At 34.2% G+C, this 18,576-nt stretch overlaps 2 protein-coding genes across 3 annotated transcripts in view; one reads left to right on the forward strand and one right to left on the reverse strand.

Annotated features, from left to right (window-relative positions):
• The window catches only part of LOC100163622 (inositol 1,4,5-trisphosphate receptor), a 35,646-nt gene extending 20,957 nt beyond the window's left edge, over window positions 1-14,689 (reverse strand). Inside the window, exons 1-17 of one of the 2 annotated variants that reach the window (XM_001947309.5) lie at window positions 13,934-14,689; window positions 12,730-13,028; window positions 12,578-12,648; window positions 12,277-12,473; window positions 11,724-11,810; window positions 11,231-11,665; window positions 9,217-9,513; window positions 4,329-4,470; window positions 3,880-4,250; window positions 3,639-3,802; window positions 3,441-3,545; window positions 3,084-3,369; window positions 2,505-2,824; window positions 2,283-2,427; window positions 1,941-2,194; window positions 712-867; window positions 468-627 (exon numbers count right to left, since the gene is read on the reverse strand). In XM_001947309.5, the coding sequence (XP_001947344.2) occupies window positions 468-627; window positions 712-867; window positions 1,941-2,194; window positions 2,283-2,427; window positions 2,505-2,824; window positions 3,084-3,369; window positions 3,441-3,545; window positions 3,639-3,802; window positions 3,880-4,250; window positions 4,329-4,470; window positions 9,217-9,513; window positions 11,231-11,665; window positions 11,724-11,810; window positions 12,277-12,473; window positions 12,578-12,648; window positions 12,730-12,938 (3,399 nt within the window). In that variant the 5' untranslated portion in view covers window positions 12,939-13,028; window positions 13,934-14,689. Of the gene's footprint in view, window positions 1-467; window positions 628-711; window positions 868-1,940; window positions 2,195-2,282; window positions 2,428-2,504; window positions 2,825-3,083; window positions 3,370-3,440; window positions 3,546-3,638; window positions 3,803-3,879; window positions 4,251-4,328; window positions 4,471-9,216; window positions 9,514-11,230; window positions 11,666-11,723; window positions 11,811-12,276; window positions 12,474-12,577; window positions 12,649-12,729; window positions 13,043-13,933 lie in introns of both variants that reach the window. The other variant, XM_008187544.3, reaches the window with a different exon arrangement.
• A 108-nt stretch (window positions 14,690-14,797) lies between these two features.
• LOC100572947 overlaps window positions 14,798-18,576 on the forward strand; it is a 37,785-nt gene continuing 34,006 nt past the window's right edge. The window contains exons 1-2 of the mRNA XM_029485967.1: window positions 14,798-15,137; window positions 16,687-18,442. Coding sequence (XP_029341827.1) covers window positions 15,131-15,137; window positions 16,687-18,442 — 1,763 coding nt within the window. The 5' untranslated portion in view covers window positions 14,798-15,130. The remainder of the gene's footprint in view (window positions 15,138-16,686; window positions 18,443-18,576) is intronic.

The raw sequence follows: 18,576 nt of genomic DNA on the forward strand, positions 1-18,576 counted from the left end.
TGAAGTACAATACTCTTTAACTTATTAGTTTAACCGACATTCAATATTTACTTGCATTTTATTTTAGGACCGTTTGAATGGATTAACGTTGTTGGCAGTACATAAAGATATTAGCATTACTCCAGATGAAGTCTTGGATGAAATGTCTATGAAGCCAAGAAAACTTGAACTTATACTTTAGGTCTTTAGATCTATACTTTTTTATGTCCGATTATATAAAATAAAATATTTTATAAAATGTTAATTTTGAGTATGTTTAGCTCTATATCTAGTATTATATCATAATATAATATATATCAACCTACTTCTAAAATATCAATAAATAAGAACATTTTGTGTATATGACAATAAACAAAAAAAGATACAGTTTATCCCCCCCCCCCCCCCCATTAGAAAAAGCTGAGCACGCCCCTGGTTCTAACGCTAGGGTTTTATAATTAATATTCAATAGATAAAGTAACACTAACCTCAAAAGTTAACTTGTTTTGTTGAGCATCCTGAAAATTCCACATTTTTGCAACAACGTTGAACAAATAGTCTTCAACGAATGCTATGGTAGAGCTGAACCTGGTGCGTACTTGTTGAGCAGCGGCCGTATCATTGTTTAACCGCCTATTGTTATCATAGCTGTGACAATTGTACAATAATTTTTATACTCGACCATTATTATTATTATCATTATACATGATAAAATCGTCTTAAATTACTCACTCATCAATGCTTATTTTTAACGGGATCTCGGACCACAGTCTGGCGTATTTGACAGGAGTGACAGGTTCTTGAGGGTCACGATCTACATGCAAGTGCAACATTAGCCGACAAAATGAAGCACGTAAATCATAACGGACATTTTCATCGGCCATACATCTGTTAATGTAAAAATAATTACATTATTATAATATAATTCAATGTAGTCATAGTGTATTATTATGTGAAAAAATTAATATACAAAAATATATAGTATATAGTAAAAAATACACTTATTTGGAAATCATATCTTAAGCTAAAGTGTACTTTCATAAATTATAAGTTAATAGTGATATAATATGGATAAAAAAATTCAGAATCGGTTATAAAATGTTTACTTTGGAAACATAATTCAACAACAAATTAACCTATAACTGTTTTTACATTTAAAAAATGTTCAGTTATAATTAATTTTGTATGCAGTTTTCAGAAATCGTAAAAAAATAACTTAACACTGACAAAATTAAAACCTAATCAAGTATAAATCATTTAATCATTAGTAAAAATTAATATTGTAATAACAATAATTAATTATGTCTCACATCTATTAACAACTCAAGAATGAAATAATATTCAAAAAAATGTGTAAAGCATTGTTTTTAGTCTTGTGTTTTTGAAGAAAATGTTTAATGTTAAAAAAAAATAACATAACTAAGTGACTTTTATTTTTCAGCTTATTATTTCCTCATGCTGCATTAAGAGGATGTCTTCTCACCATTTGTTTTCTCTCTCAGACTCACGCGCAGCATAACAAAATTAAATTCAGCAGAACCAACTTAATGTTGTTACTTTTAATATTAGAGTGATTTCACCTATAATCATTTTTAAATAGTAATAATAATTAACATATTCATAACTAAGGAAAAATAAAATATCATAAAATAGCTAACATAGAAGGAACACAGATAATGTTCTTAATTTAAAGTTTGATGATAGATGGATTCAGTATAATATTAAATGTAACAATATAAGGTTTGTTCTACTGAATGAAAAATTGGTATGTTACATGTGGGTCGGAGAGAGAAAACAAATAGAGCGCAGACATCATCTTAAAGAAAATTAATAATAAAAATATATATTTTTGAAAAGTTAATTACATTTAATCTAACTGTATTTGAAATGAACTATATACTGTTGCATTAGTTAACCAAAAGACAACTATGATGTGATAAACTATATAATATTATACACACTTAAGTATCAAGTCAATGTCTAGGTGCGGTGAAAGATTGTTCAGTGCCAAGTATTGACGGTTTAGGCACATATTTGAGAATAGGTCCAATTGATGTCGGTAGTATTCAAGTAGATGCCAATCGTCATAACCATTGCAGTTTTTTGATGCCGCTGTAGCAGCCGCACCAGCTTTGTTATGTTGGTGCAGGTGCTGTAGTTGCTGTAACTGCCAGCGACGGGCCTCTGCTGATAGGGCAACCAATGATTTGGAATTCTGTTTTCAATATAAATATGCATTTATATAAATCCATTATTATTGTTTGTCACTAGTTTTTGTAGCTTTAAAAATCTAGTAAACCAACCTTTCCATTGTTCCAAGATAACATGACCACTTGGTCATCATTTAAGTCAGAATCCGAAAAATCAATGTCAGTCAGTTCGTGGATATTCAATGGAGGAGCTGTTCCGCCTTTGCTGCGTTGACGCTGCAGCAATTGCTTCATCATTCTTTGGTATGAAGAATATTAAACAGAAATATTAAACAAAAATGAACACAATTACATTATTAAATATTAAGTACTTACCGGGTTTCTATCAGAATGTCCCGAGAACCACTTAACAGTACACTTTTACAGATTAGTTCCTGTGTGATGGCAATGGCCTTCTTATTAGATATGCATAAATCACTTAGGTAATCAAGGAATCTGGGTGCTGACTGACTGAATCCTCCTCCGCCACCATTTTTTAAACGTACTAGGCCAACAAAAGTCTCGATTTCAGCAGCTGTGATGTGTTTTTCTAGCAGTTTTCGGTTATTGTGCAATAGCGCTGTTATTGTGTCCTCGGCAAGGATGTCAAGACCTATTTGTTTTTGCATGAACCCAAAATGTTTGGCTATGTATTCCTGTAAATTTTATTTTAATTACAATATTTATTCAACGGTGTTATAACTGTAGGATAATATAATCAAATATATATATATTTTATATATGATATAGTTTATAATTGAACATGTTATAATAACTTTGTAAATTATTATACAATATTACAATATTTATCTGTTAAATTATTGGCGCAAGCCTGTTTCTGGTACACAAATAAATAATACCTAACATAGTATAATGATTAATATGTATCATGTATAATAGGAAAGTAGGCAATACCTGATTTTTCCTATAATCATGCTGACTAAGTCGTAGTATTCGATAACATAGCCGGAACATATATTTGTACGCAGCTGCATATTTTTGATTATCTCCATCTGGAGGTTCTGTTGTTGTTATTAGTACGGCTGCAGCTACTCCACCACAACCTTCTCGTACACCACCACTTCCACTGTTGTTTCCTCCACTATTAGAGTTTATGACATTATCCATGACAAATGGAGCTTGTAGTATCTTGAAGAGTTGCTTGAGTATGTCTTGTTCGCGGAGCAATTTTTGTCTGTCTCTATTTATAATAATAATTTTTGTAATAACAGCATATAATATACTTATAAGACAAATTAATAAAAAAACTACCTGTTTGGATTCGCTACCACTAATTCCAATGCTTCTGATTTGTTTTGTTCATTTTCCATATCAGCTACAAAGTACACAATGTCCTGAAGCAGCGTTGTGACGGCCCTTTATTTTCAGAGAGAAACAAACAGGCAAGTACAGTTATAACAGTAACAAAACTATTGTTATTATTGAATATTTTTTTTAAAAAATACTTACCGTCTTTCATTAGCTGATATCGAGCCGTGTTCTAATAACTTAGCACTGTTACATGCCAACACTTTACATGCGTCATTGGCAAAGTCCAAATCTCGTACCTCGGATGGGGATACTGGTATCAGGGCAAATGCCTCTTTGTCATCCTTGACTGGAGCACATCCAACCTTTTTTAATCAAGTGAAATATTTTTCATTATAGTAATTACAAAAAAATTATAGTTAAAATAAAAAACATTAGTTACTTTGGACATGACTGGCTTATCTTCATCCTTGTCAATGGGAATCGAAGTGCTGTGGACCCACGTATTGGTACACAAATGATGGAGACGAACATATGACGACTGCGGCACTACTGAGTCTAAGTTCGCTGGTTGATGATGTTGAATTGCAGCCATTGTTGTAGTGGCGTAACCACCACCATAACCTGAAATTGCTTGCGTTCCGGATGATCCACCATATGCCGGAGTGCCACCCGATTGAAGTTGACGTGCAGCCATCCTACTTTGACCGCTTCGGCCCTGATACAGCGTTGTAGGGTCAAGTTCAAATAATGAAGATATCTCATTGGAATGCGGCACTGACACCAAGTGATATACAGGTCCACCATGAACATCTATGTGCATAAATCACCACAGAGAGAATTAAATATTTAACAAATAAACCGATAGAAATAAAAACAAAATTTAAGAACCTCTGAGTTTTGATCGCATTTGATCCATAGTTTCATCGTCGTCTATTTCAGCAGCTAGATAGTGGCCCGTTGCAAGGTGCTTAAACCGAAATAGACAGTTCCAATGGCCAGCACCACCACGACAAGGGTCATGCTGTACTACCTATGTAAAAAAAAAATTGCATTATTACTTAAGTATTGCTTAAATACTATTTAAATACAATTAAACATAATAAGGAGAAAATAGAACTTCGGTACCCTAGTGACAATGATGTCTGTATTTAATTAAATAATATGTAATAAAAATATTAATTTTAAAAGAACATAAAGAAATAAAATATTCATACAAAATAAATGAAGGAGACAGTCCTTCGTGTAAAAACAACACATCGCCACTACCAGGTCTAATGCCAGTATTATACATTCTGCCAAAATGATAATAATGTCTGTAATCTATAATATTATATATACATATATGACATACACAGTCATGCATGAACTGAGTTATCGTATTCATATTGACAAATTACTCAAGTGACACTTTTACGATAAAGAACTATATTAAGATAAATCATATAATGTAGAATGTAGATTATAAAGAGTCACGTAATTGTAAAAGCAGACAATAATCAGAACCGTATTAAAATGATTTTAACCACATGGACTTAACCGACTATGTAGGAACCTGCATGATATAGTGGCTCATATGAGATAATTTTACAACGTCTATAACAGGGATACTCAACATTTTTTAACAGTAAAAAAATTTAAATAAAAAAGTACAGCGGGATAAATACGGCATACATTTTATGTTTTTTGTAACATGTTTATTTTTCTTTACAATCTAAAATTATAGATCGCGGGCCACATTAAGGATGGCAAGCTTATAATGTTTTAAGGAGTAATATTTAGGCAATTCACATGACATGAACATTTGGGCTATGTCTAAGTGTGAGAAGTAAATGAACATTAGTGTGTGTTTCCGAGAATCGCTGTAATGCCGCGTTGGGCAACCGCCAACGGATGCAATTCTGGTACGCGCACACACATGTCCATACTTCGGCGAAAAATGAATATTATATTTTAGTTTGCAGAACAATAAACACTATTAAAATCGGTATTAAATTAAAAATACTACCAGAAGTTTGATTTTGATTTTGAAAAAATGATTGAATTTATAAATGTCTAGACTATGTTCTTTAGGAATCACTTTTTTGATTTAAAATCAGATGTGCCCAAAAAATATACAAACGTAATGCAATTCTTTATGGGATTTTCGAAAAAAATCTTAATTTAATTGGCCTTAAAAATTTAAAATTTAAATTTGACTACCTAAAAAGCCTGGATATTTTGTCAAAGAATTCATACATGTATAAGAAATTAAAATCAGACATTCCGAAGTACGTGTAATTTACCACCTCTTATTAGTCTAAAACGTAGGAAAAATACGTGCGCTGCGATCCCCTTCAGTTCAGTCGTGGGTCAAATTTGTCCTGCGGGCCATAGTTTTCCTATCACTGGTCTACATTGCAATTTATAGTTAACATAAATCATAATACTATTATACTTATGTTTTATAATTAAAATGATAAATAATATATAATGTATTGTATATTAAATTAGTTGTAATACTATATTTATTAAAGTAATGTTATCATAGAAAACATTAATATTGATTTACATAATATACATAATGGTTACTCGGGGTTCACCTCCGACCTCCTATTAAAAGAGCGAAGTATATTATATCAATGGTTTTATTAAAATCTGTCGTTTCTCTTAATCAGAGGTTCCCAATCAGTTAATCGCGATATACTAAGAAATCTATATAATATAATATAAGCATATTATTTTATCGTAATTAACATCAAATTTTACATAATATGAACAGTTTAATAAATAGAGGTCGATTACTAGAAATTTCAGATTTTAAGTGTGTATACTAGTTGAAAAATGAGGACCCCAAGTTATAAATCGTAATAATAAATTATTTTTAACACAGATGTTAATAACTGTGTTTTAATTTTCATAAGAGTTTAGATAAAAATAATATTATAATATGCTTCAATTAGTTGTTAAGTACCTACCTAAAAAACAAGGCGCTCGAACTATATTATTGTCAAAAAAATTATTAAATATATGTGTACAGATGCACTAGAAACATCTAAAAAATGCAGTATAATATGAAATTATGATTTATTATTTTTATGGAAATCCACATGAAAAATGTGAGAGTGAGTACTGCTCTGCTCAACATTTGTAGGTGTCTAGAATAAAATCGTTGTATACGAAATACGATTCTGTATACGATTCTGCGCGATGACGGTCTCTCAGCCTATATAACTAATAATATTTTATGATATTTTTTCTATTAAAGTAATTTATTTTACAGATAACAAAAATCGTTATTTTTTGCTTAGATATCTATACAAAAATTGTGATTAAATAATTTTCTTAGATTTTTTGTAAGTACATGTATCTTTAATATTTTTCATCTGCTATTATTACAGCGTACAAGGAACTTTGTATTATATTTTCAAGCTATTCGACCCAACGAAAAAAAAGTATGAACATTCTAATGAACTATGAACTTCTAAAACAATTTTAAAACTGAAAATATCCGTAAACAGCATAAAACAACTCAAAATATTTTGAAAAATGTATGGCGCATAGAAAATGCTAATATAAACATAGAGTGAAAATTGAATGTTTCTACGGTTATTTGTTTTGTAGTTGCACCAAAAACCAAAATCAATTTGGTCGAAAACCTAATTTGCGTAAAATTCTCGTTTTTCCTTATTTTTTTTTTTTGTTTTTCACGACACTTTTGAAATCTACTGGGAAATTTTTAATTTTAACCCCCCAAAGTCCCAACTTAACGGTAAAGCACGATTGAGCATACAGACTTTTTTAGCAACGCGATTGAGCATAGAATATTTTATGCGATGTTGCCAAATTCCAGTCTTGTAAAGTATTCGAATAAAAGTATTTTAATACTTTTTTTGTATTCGAATACTATTTTAAATACTTTTTTCAAAAAGTATTCAAACACGTATTCTGAATACTTTTATTTGTATTTTTTATTCATTAAAAAAATACTTTTTTCCAATCTAGAAAAATAGTTTTAAATTTGTGACAAGACATAATATTATAAATCATGAACATTTTATTCATTGAACGAAATATAATATTGGCCCATGATATGATTATTTGATAAATACCAATGCGTGTTGTATCCCGAATGACCCGTTAGGTTAGGTTAGGTTAGTAGTGGTAAAAATGTATAAATAACTTATGATTACGATGTATTTTTAATTATTAATTAATAAATGTTAATTACCAACCATTCAAAAACTGCGAAACTAGTTGTGAAAAAAAGTATTCTAATAGTATTCGAATACTTTTTAAAGTATTCGAATATGTATTCTGAATCTATGTTTTAAGAACTATTCAAGTACGTATTCTGAATAACTAAATACTCATTTAATATTCGAATATGTATTCCGAATACAAAATAAAAGTATTCTTTACAAGACTGCCAAATTCACGTTGCCAAAATTTTGTAATTTATTATTTTCACGTATTATTACACCAATTATTATGATATCTGACGCGTGCCGTGAGCCGAGCCCGTCAGCTTTATCGACAATGTTAACAATTAATAAATTAGTTCCGGACTACTATTGAGACTATTGTTGATTTATAAATATTTTGAATAATGTGACTAGGTATATTACATATTGACTATGAAAACATGATATTTTTTTGCCATGTTATATTTTGAATCATTATAATTATTTAAATAAATATTTTTATATAATACAGTTCAAAATTGAAAATGGACTCTGAGAGTTTTTTATGCTCAATCGTGTCGCAAAAAAGGTGTTTTATGCTCAATCAAGTCCCAGCCCAACTAAATTAACTTTCCATCAGAAAAAATGCTGTTGGAGAAAATTTAAGAATTTATACTGTCCTAAAAGGTGATGATAGACACAAAATTAAAAATTAAAAACATACATCATTGTAAAATCAATAAGTACATTCATAGTTCCACTCAGAATCTAAAATTTAAATTTTTAAACATCTATAAATAGCTAAAACGAGTAAAAATATTTTTTAAATTACATCTATGAAAAATTATAAAATATTCATTTGGTGAAAATATCAAGTATATACAATTATTTGTTTTTGAATTGAAATAAGAAAATCTTTCGATGAGAATTAATTAATTTACAAGTGAATATTCAATATCAATAAAATTTGAACTTCAAACGCTTATTTGACTTTCTATTAAACTTTTTGTTTGTTTGAAGTAGGAAAACTTATGATAAATTAAAAATTTTTTAATATAAATAGAAAATTTCTTATGAATATCTAACTCGAAATAATTTGTAATACTTCGTGACTTTGATGAATATTGTCAAAATTTCACTTATTTTCAAAACTTCAATGTTCATAAAAAAAATATTGTAAATTTACTGAATTTTTTTTTTAAATTTCAGTTACAACAAATTTAACTAGACTATAATTTAAAAAAAATCCACGTAAAAATCGAAAATTTTCTTTATGCCTATAAATAGCTCAAAAAGAGCCAAAATATTGTCGGCTAAGACGTAATACTTTGTATCTAATCAGCAACACTAGGCTCCAGGAAGCCTTTCACTTACCAACGAGTCAGTCCAACTTCGCTAAAAATGCCTCTAGTACTTAAGTCTTCAACTAATACCAACCAATGATTTTTTGTAGCAACACCACATTTTTTTATCTTGTAAATATTGTTTAAGTTTTATGTTATATTTATCTATTTTTATCTTAAATCACTCAAGTTAAGATTCGAATAATGTTAATTTATAAATAAATTAATTAATATTGAAACAAATAGTGGTAATAATCATTGACAATAACTTACTTCAACTTCCCAAAGTGCTTTGCTTGACGTTGCCGCCGTGGCTGAAGTCCGTCCAGTCGTTCGTAAAAATACATGTTGTTGTCTTTTATATTCATCCATTGTAAGGAACTTTTCCTGTTCAGCATGAAATAATCGCAGAACATCTCCTCCTTTCAACACATCGTCTTGATTGTCGCGGTGCTCCATGAATAAAGTTACCTTCCATGACTGCTGTTGATACTGTTGAATCTGTTGATTGTTACCGTGTTGAACATGATGATGGATGGACGAGCCTGTGGCAGCGTTGACAACATTTACCTGAGTTCCATAACATTATAATATTTTATATATTCATAACTAATTGTATCATGAAAATATGTAAGTTAATTTATAATATAATAATATATTTTATAAATGCTGATTGTAATAGATAACGCATAGGTAACCAATTTTTTTTTTTACTGAGTAGTATTTTTTATTATCTCAACAAATTAAAAAATTATAATTTTATTGTTTATTTCAAAATGTATTATTATTTATTTAAAGGTACCTATTTGGTTTAGCTTATGTCATTGTAAGCAAGATTTTAAACAATTAAGGATTGATAAAAGTTTATAGTTTTAGATAAAATAATTAGAATATATTAATTTACTATGACATTTTTAATTTAAAGTTAAAAGTTGAATATAAAAAAAATAAAATCATCTTCATTGTTTGAAATTTTTTTTTATTAATTCATAATGTATTACAAAACTCCAAGTGTATAATAAGTAATAACATATGAATTTAACAGTAACAGTAATTACATAAAAAGATTAATTAATTAAGGGAACATAATCATAGTCATATAAATAAATAGACTGTGCTTAGAGAGAGAAATCGTGAAACCGACATTGATGATAGAGATAAAAGCAGTAGGGATAACCATGGAGTAAATAATTGAATACTCAAATTATTCCATGATCAATTTGAAATGAAAATTATTTATGCTATCAAATATCAATGATGATTATCACTACTTATTAGTTTTATGCAAGCCAGGGCAAGTTAATGATAATTTTTAACTGAGTTAAGTTAAGTTAATGTAAAACATTTTAACTCAGTTAGTAGTTAAAAGTTAACCTAATTTTTTTTTTTAACTCAGTTAAGTTAAAAGTTATATGAAAATTTTCAATTAACTTAAATTAAGTTATCATTTTATTTTTTTTATAATATCTTTATAAATACCCAGTAATATGGTTTAAATAATAAAAATCATAAATATTATTGAACACAGGATATAGCCAATAGCTTTTCTATACATGGGTACTGAATTAATAGAATTATGAAGTAGGTATGAAAAAAATACAAAATGGAAAATGCCAAAACAAATACAACCTTTTGATTTATTAATACACTAATACAGATAAGTACTATACATTTTTTTAAAATTATTAAATAAAAATAACATGGTATTTAAGAATGTACTTAATTTTAAACTCTGAATACTTTTTCAGGGTACTAAAAGTCTAAAACTGTTAGAGAATATAGCCAACTTTATAGGTACTTCAGTAAAATATTTATTTAAGAAATTGATTTAACTATATTTGTAATTCTCTATTCTAGTAAATGGTTATGAAATATCAATAATAATTTTTAGTTTTATTATTTAATTATTTATAAATTAACTTAACTTGAATTTGATTAAAAGTAACTCGTTATTTATTAAGTTAATATCAATTAAAATAAGTTAAGTTAAAAATTAAATTTAAAAAAGTTAAGTTAAAAGTTAAAATTAACTTAACTTTTACCTTTTTAACGCGTTTATGCCCAGGCTTGGTTTTATGATCTTTAAATTACAATAATTTCATGGCATGAATGAAATATAATTAATAATTATTATTTCCTTCGTGATTGTCCCCAACTTTATCCATCTCACTCACTCAATGTACATTTCTGTTTCTAATAGATGAGGGGTGAGGAAAGTGCGGTACATTTATTTATATGATTATTATATTCTGTGTGAACATAATATGGAGATAAAAATATTACTGACCTCTTTGCAACCCGGATTGTCAGGAAGCTCATAATTTCCAGCAACATGCAATGCAACTTGTTGTTGTTGATGATTATAGTAGCCACCACCTCCAAAGCTGCTACCGCCAAATGATCCAACGCCACCGAATCCTCCTCCTCCACCAAATCCACTGCCTCCACCGAAGCCAAATCCCATTGTACCACCCATGGCACCTCCCAAACCAGGTGTACCGAGTGATGCGCCACCACCGCCAACACAGGCCGGCACCATGGTGACCTTATCTCCGAGAACAACATTATCACCGGTAGAACGCAGCTTATAAAACGGCATCACATACCACCACGAGCCCTCATTGCCATTTGCATCAAGGTAAACACGCATGGCATTTTTTTCCAACAGGGCAGGCAGGCGCTTGTTTACAGTCAAGTATTTATTGGATTTTAAATGTAGAAGCTGTAACAGGTAGAATGGTTTTAAAAAAAAATACTAAAAGTTGAAATAAATTACATACCTGTACAACAGTGCCATACTGGATTACAGTTCCCAATAGTTTTCGGTTCTCTGACTCATTCTGGCGCTTCTCTATCTCAGCAGCATGCTACAAAAGCATAGTAGTTTAAATTTGATATTAAATACAGTAAAGAATATGCAAAGTATATAATCTTTGATTTTATTTAGATGTTTTACAACCCTCCAGTAATTTTTTAAGTATAATAATGTAGCACTTCATAAAATTGATAAAACGTTCTAGATATTATACTAATATGTATAGTACTATGTATGTCATACTTAACAATTTTTTATTTAATGTTTCCCCGCAGAATCATGGTAGTTTATATAATTGTATGTACAACATGGATTTTCTGACATATATAATATATATGAATTTAAATCAGTACCAGTAAGAAATGTAATTAATAAAAATGCCATTATTCACTATGTGCCAACATATACAATAATCCAATCTATAATTATAGCTTATGTGTAGTAGGTATAATAGTAATATTTTATTCATACTAATACCTACTAATAAAAAATATATTAAATGTGTAAAAGATACTTACATGTAGACGCTTGATTAAAACAGTATCTGTGGCTATCGGAGGCCCTACTGTTGCAGATGGTCCTAATGGTCCTACCCCGGGTGGAAATCCATTGCCACTTAAACGCTGATGCTGCTGCAGCTGTTGTTGCTTTGCTGCCTTCCAAAATTGTTTTTGTGCCGAATACCGATTCATTGGGCACATCATAAAGAGGCAGTCTGAAGGAAAAATATTAGAAAAAATACACATAAATTTCACTCATAAGTCAAAAATATTATAGTATTTCTATTTACTATACTATAATAGACATATAAAGACAAACCTCGGAACTTTTTTGGTGGGTTGTTTAAGTCACCGGCCTCAGGACAAACAACAGCTCTATCATCCACCAGACTATTAATGAAAAAAAAAAATGTCTTTACAATGTACAAAAATATAATGGGTAGGTACTAAAATGTGGTATATTGTAATCACCCCAAGGTGCTCAAGAATCCTGACACACTGCCTTCTGAGTACAGCGACACCACATCACCTAAGTGCAGAAAGCTACTTGCAGCTGAGGAAGATGAAGAGGCAGCCGCTGCTGCTGCAGAGGATGCTGCAGCTGCAGCCGCAGCAGCTGCCGCGGCTGCAGCAGCGGCTGACGACTGGTGTCCGCCACCACCTCCTGGTGAAATCATCATCTTAATGACTTGATTTTGTTATTTGTAGTTTTTGAACATGAGCTACCAACTTGCACCGAAGAAGAAATAATCCATGACAGTCAGTAGGCACTGTAAAATACACACTAATGGTTTTTTTTTTTTTTAACCCGTCGTTGGTGACGTTAATATTTTCATATCATTAGTGACGTGTTAGTGTTTCGCTCACATTTAATTATTTTTGGAAGGGTGAAATAATTGGGAAAAGTGGACTGACTAATCTATAAGTAGACATTACAGCGAATCTAAATCAGTTTTAAAAACTATTATCGCATTACTAGGTCGATCGGTATGATGGAAGAAATATTGGTATGTCTTGGCTAAAATAACTGGCCGTTGTCGGACCGCCGATCCCCGGCGAGCAAATACTGGACTGGTAACCGTCGACATTTGATGGTAATAAGACGGAAAGTTTATATTATATAGATTAGTTATTTATTTCCATAAGTAACTTGTATGAGCATACTAAAAATATCGATATAAGCAAAATAATTTGAAGCCAATGGTTCCCAAAATAACAGTTATGTGAGCGAAATGCTCATAGTGTCACCAACGACGGGTTAACAAAGCCACACAGTACAATACTCTATTCAATAGATCATGGTATACTACATGGAACCACGGAGCTGTTTAATTATAATAATTGGTCAAGGGAAAAATGAGTAACGCAAAGTAAAGTACCTATGTGGGAAAGTGGAGAGTAATCAGCCAACATTAAGGGCTGTTCTTACAATGTCCGGTAAAATGTCGGTTAACACTAACTGACTGATAACAGATTTTATTATCGGCAGAATTCGGCCTTAACTTAAACCGGCATCGTAAGAACGGCCCTAAAAGTTGAACTGAATTGCAATTGAGAATGCAAACCAAGTCCAAAAATGTTCAGATTGAAGGTTTATTTTTCGTGTGATCATGTAGGCTTTGTAATACTCGGAAGGAGGTCACATATTACAATATTATTTTGAATAATTGCTTACCTGTGCTCGGACGTACCGGAGACCGCAACAATGCGCCCGAAAAATACAGATCAGAAAGAAAACCGTAGGGTATTGCAATCGACGCGTAATTCGATTATTACTGCCGTATTTTAGGTGAAGTGTGATGAGTAATTTTCACTATCGGTTACATCCGTTTGTTCTTTACTTCGTTATCGCGACAGGTGCCACCGCGTCCACCGCCAGTTCGGGTGTACACGTGCGCGTTAAACCGGCACAACAAGTCCGATCCAAAGTCCATGGACGAGCCAGCGAGCGAACGCTGCACCACCAGGTCAACGTCGTGCTAACAAGACCCTCCGCCGCCGCTGAAGTCGTAAACTGTTGGCCGAAGGATATTCTACGTGCTGAAAACGGACACAAAACCCGCAGTCCAAGACGTTTCGGGCGTTGTACACGTCTTGTACCTGGCGTAGTCTTAAGACGATCGAATTAAATTATGACACACACACACACACACACACACACACACACACATATATACATGGACACACACACACATACACGCAGACGCACGCACCTGACAATATAATATTATTATAATCACGTCGACGACGAGTTTAATACGCGTGCCATCGCAGCCAAACGTACTAGTTATATTTCAATATTAGGCGTTATTCATAATTATTATTGTACGATATTATGATGTACATAATATTCCATGTAAATATTATATATATATAATGTGTAAGTATGCGTGTATGTGATATCAGATACCAATCGCTCGCCGACTTTATCAGGTTCGCAGTCCGACGGAACACGGCTGCCGTCGAGTCGGCGACGTGGTTATCAATCGCTACTGTTATCAATCACGGTGTTGACCTACATACCTTAACTATTATTGTTATTATTATTATTATTATTATTATTCGTTACTCCGTTCTTATCACCACCGAATACCGATTGATGGACAGAATAATAATAATATGGACTACCTACGACAACTGCAGATTACAGGACGAGCACGGAGCGGTCACTTTCGCGGTTCGGAGCGTAAAATCTAAATAGAAACTCCGTGACGGTCACGTCCAAGTATAATGATCTTGTACGTCGTCGCGGCGATAATAACAATCACATCGTTGTTTGTTTATTTGCTATACGCGCCGACAAGGACGACGGTGACGGCGACGACGGCGACAGCGACGACGAGTCGTACAAACAAACCGGTCAACATAAGCCATGTTATGTAAGTGTAAACTGGGTACGTGCGCAAGGCCGACCCGTAAAGGAAAAAACTAACATTTTGTGCAGGCGACCGGCGATAATCCGTCCGGAGCGTGTTTAGAGTGCACGCGTCTGGATGTTTGTTTGTATTTGTTTGTTCGTTGGTTCGTCAACATTACTAACGCGCGTTTATCTGAAAACTAAAGGTCGACTCGTTTTTTTACGACGACGCGATACGTGTTTAGGTATACAACTGAAACAGTATCTCGTCGTCACTGCCACCGCCGCCGTCGATGTATATGAAAATAACAACGTAGTAATCAGCTAGCGACAAGTCATCAGCGATAACAATGTAATTGGTCGTGCTTTGTTACAACGCAGGAATAGTGTTAAAATAATATTATGGACAAAAATTGTCATCAAATGTAATATATCATATTATTGTTATCATGATAATTATTATATTATTATCATCGTTATCGAAGTGCACCGCCCGCCGGTGTGGTGTGATTAGCATGGAGGTGTTGGCGGAGGCCGTAACGGCAGGGTGTGTTGGCGGCACCGGTGTATCGGCATTCGGCGGTCACTATCGATCTCTCTTTTTCGTTTACTATCGAATGTAATTCGATAATTTAAATGAACTTACTAGCCAACGATGCGGCCCTGTACATTACGATTACATTAAAACAATCGGACACAATTTCGTGTGTCATATTTAATGTTTTGATCATTGTACACAAAAACCGAATGCTTTAACACATTTATGTTATGTATATATTATTTTTTGGATCTAAATACAATATTTGTAATTGCAATGATCCGTCGTTCATCGATTTTATGACTGGGCTCGTTATTTTTATGACTATCGAATTTTCTGTTTGTACTATATTATAATATCGAAATTTTCAATAGAACAATTCGATTGTGACTGTGTCGCTAGCACGGCGAACTGCTGTCGCCCGTCAGGAAGGAGTCATTCGAATCGTCCGCGCTGTACAGGCAGTTAGTGCATTCCTCTCATTCTTTTTTTCGTACGTACTTTTCCCCTCAAAATTTGCCAATGATCTTATTATGTAGTTTTTTCCATAGTTGTAGTGCATGTAATCGCTAATGTGATCTTATAGCTCATTTCTGGCCAGGCCACGATCGTTTACGCTGGAAAGGGCCGTGTCACTCGATCGTATCGTAATTTTTACGATTACACTCCGGTATCGTTTCTTTTCGTGGATTTTAGTTATCAATTTCAATTTTCCATATTCACCTTACGCCAGAGTGCTGTTTCGCGCCATCTTCAACGGTCTGTTCTCGAGCCACGCACGCCTTTCCCGCATATCTGTCAACCGACGGCGTCGAACAAAATATCGGCCATTCATTCACGTAGGCGCTCGCGTTGAAAATTTCATCGCACATTATTTTTAAACTTCGATACCACGGTCACTAATTACAAAAAAATACCGCCACCGTCGCCACCACTAATACTGATGGCACCACTACTCACTACTATCCACTACGCATTGGCAATGCATTTTATTTAGATACCGAAATAAAAAAGTTTCATATTACTATATTAGGCACAAACGAGTTGACAACGGGGCCTTTACCAAGGCCAGACAACGATTATCGGCCACCACCTGGGCTACACCGATATTCGTTGCACAGGCCTCTACCGGGACTACTTCCGTTGCAGACGAGACCAGCAGTGAATCGACCTCCACCCGGACTGTACCGGATATTACCACAGCAACTAGTAAACCAGGATCCACAGAGATCAGCATTTCGGCCACCACCAGGACTGCACCGATTACCTCCTGGACTGCACCGATTACCGCCCAGGACTTTCGCCAATATTACCACAACAACCGCAACCACCACAACCACCACAACAGCAACCCCCACAACCACCACAACAGCCACAACCACTGACATAGTAAGTATGCCTATACCATTTTTTCACCGTAATGATGAGCTTTGGGGTGATGACGAGGAGCGAGAACGTAGACAACAGAGATTCTCTTTGATATACTTAGATGACTTTGTGCGAATGGGGGAAAACGATTACCGCCGTCGATACGGCCTTCGTGTCATACAAGGACGACCCTGGTTACTCCGGGGTGCAGGTCAAGGTCCGCTAGAATTATATGAAAGAGGGGAAGAGCTTTACGCACCACTATTTACCGTTTTGTTAGTGCCGCCCAACCTCGAGGACCCAAACGAAGAACTCGAGTTTATGCACGGCGATCCGCTTGATCCAAACCGGGGCCTATCACTTGACATGCATGCCAACAACATAGCGGAAATGTTGAACGAACGATTTCTCCAAATGGAACATTTGATAATTAACGACCCAGAGACTGTAGACGCCATACAAAGGTTACGGAACACGCTGTCCGCCCAGGATTGTTCCAACTGGATCTTGTTGATTGTAATAATAGCCACGATGCACCCGCATCCGAATGACCCGCCAATGGTTCGGTTTAACCCTGGCAGATTGTCGATCAACCGAGCCGCGCGCATGTTGGTGGGGTCCCGTGGTATAGTGCATGGTTGGTCTGGTGACATGCCAAACATAATAAACGCGTTACAACAATACGGTGACTTTTCGCCATTCATATGGTCGTACGAATGTTCTATTGATGCCGAAACGGACGGAGACAGTTCGTTTGACTCAGATTCCGTCGGTTACGAGAGTGGCAGTTGGAAAAGCGGGCCGCGTGGTGTGGCCCGTGGCCGCCCACCGGTTACCGGTATGTCATCATTGAGCGAGGCGTCCAGCGTGATTACCAGCGACGACGAATTCGTACATCGAATGAACACTGTGAGCAACGCCGATGACGCGGACGGATCTTTCAGGCTTAAGAGATTCAAGGGCTACATGAGACGTTCGGCCACCGAACGACGTGAGCGCCGAGCCATGAGGCGGGCGAGACGTGAGACACGTAACCACTACGACTGGCAGCGACGACTGGAAGATCCTGCTTACGACATGGAGGCTAGACGTGCCGAGGTACTGGCTGCAGAGAGTTGCCGCAACGAGAGTCGCGCCCAAGAATTGTTAAACGCCGAACGGAAAACGGAACGCGTCTTGCACTGGTGCCAGACCCAGCAGGGCATAGTGGCCGGCATTGACAGTCAGTTGTCTCCTAGTGACGAGCTGGTGGATTACCGACTGAAAGACTTGAGACAGTCACTTTGTGAACAGGTTTCTCATACTTGGATGCAATTTTATGGAGATCAAACGGCCGCTGAAGCGACACCCGAAGAGATGGACCAAATGGTATTTAACTGCTGGATGACGCCGGTCCGGTGGATTCGCCAAACTGGCCCCAAGTGAGTTCTATTTTATGATATTATACCTAATTACTTGTATATTATAATCCAGGGAATTGCACTTGAGTCTCAAATAATTTATTCAGGTTTCTGTTGCTGGATGTAGTCAGAAGTTCCGATATCGGAAAAAAGGT

The sequence above is a fragment of the Acyrthosiphon pisum genome, chromosome X (assembly GCF_005508785.2).
Source record: "Acyrthosiphon pisum isolate AL4f chromosome X, pea_aphid_22Mar2018_4r6ur, whole genome shotgun sequence".
In the NCBI taxonomy this organism is placed as follows: domain Eukaryota; kingdom Metazoa; phylum Arthropoda; class Insecta; order Hemiptera; family Aphididae; genus Acyrthosiphon; species Acyrthosiphon pisum.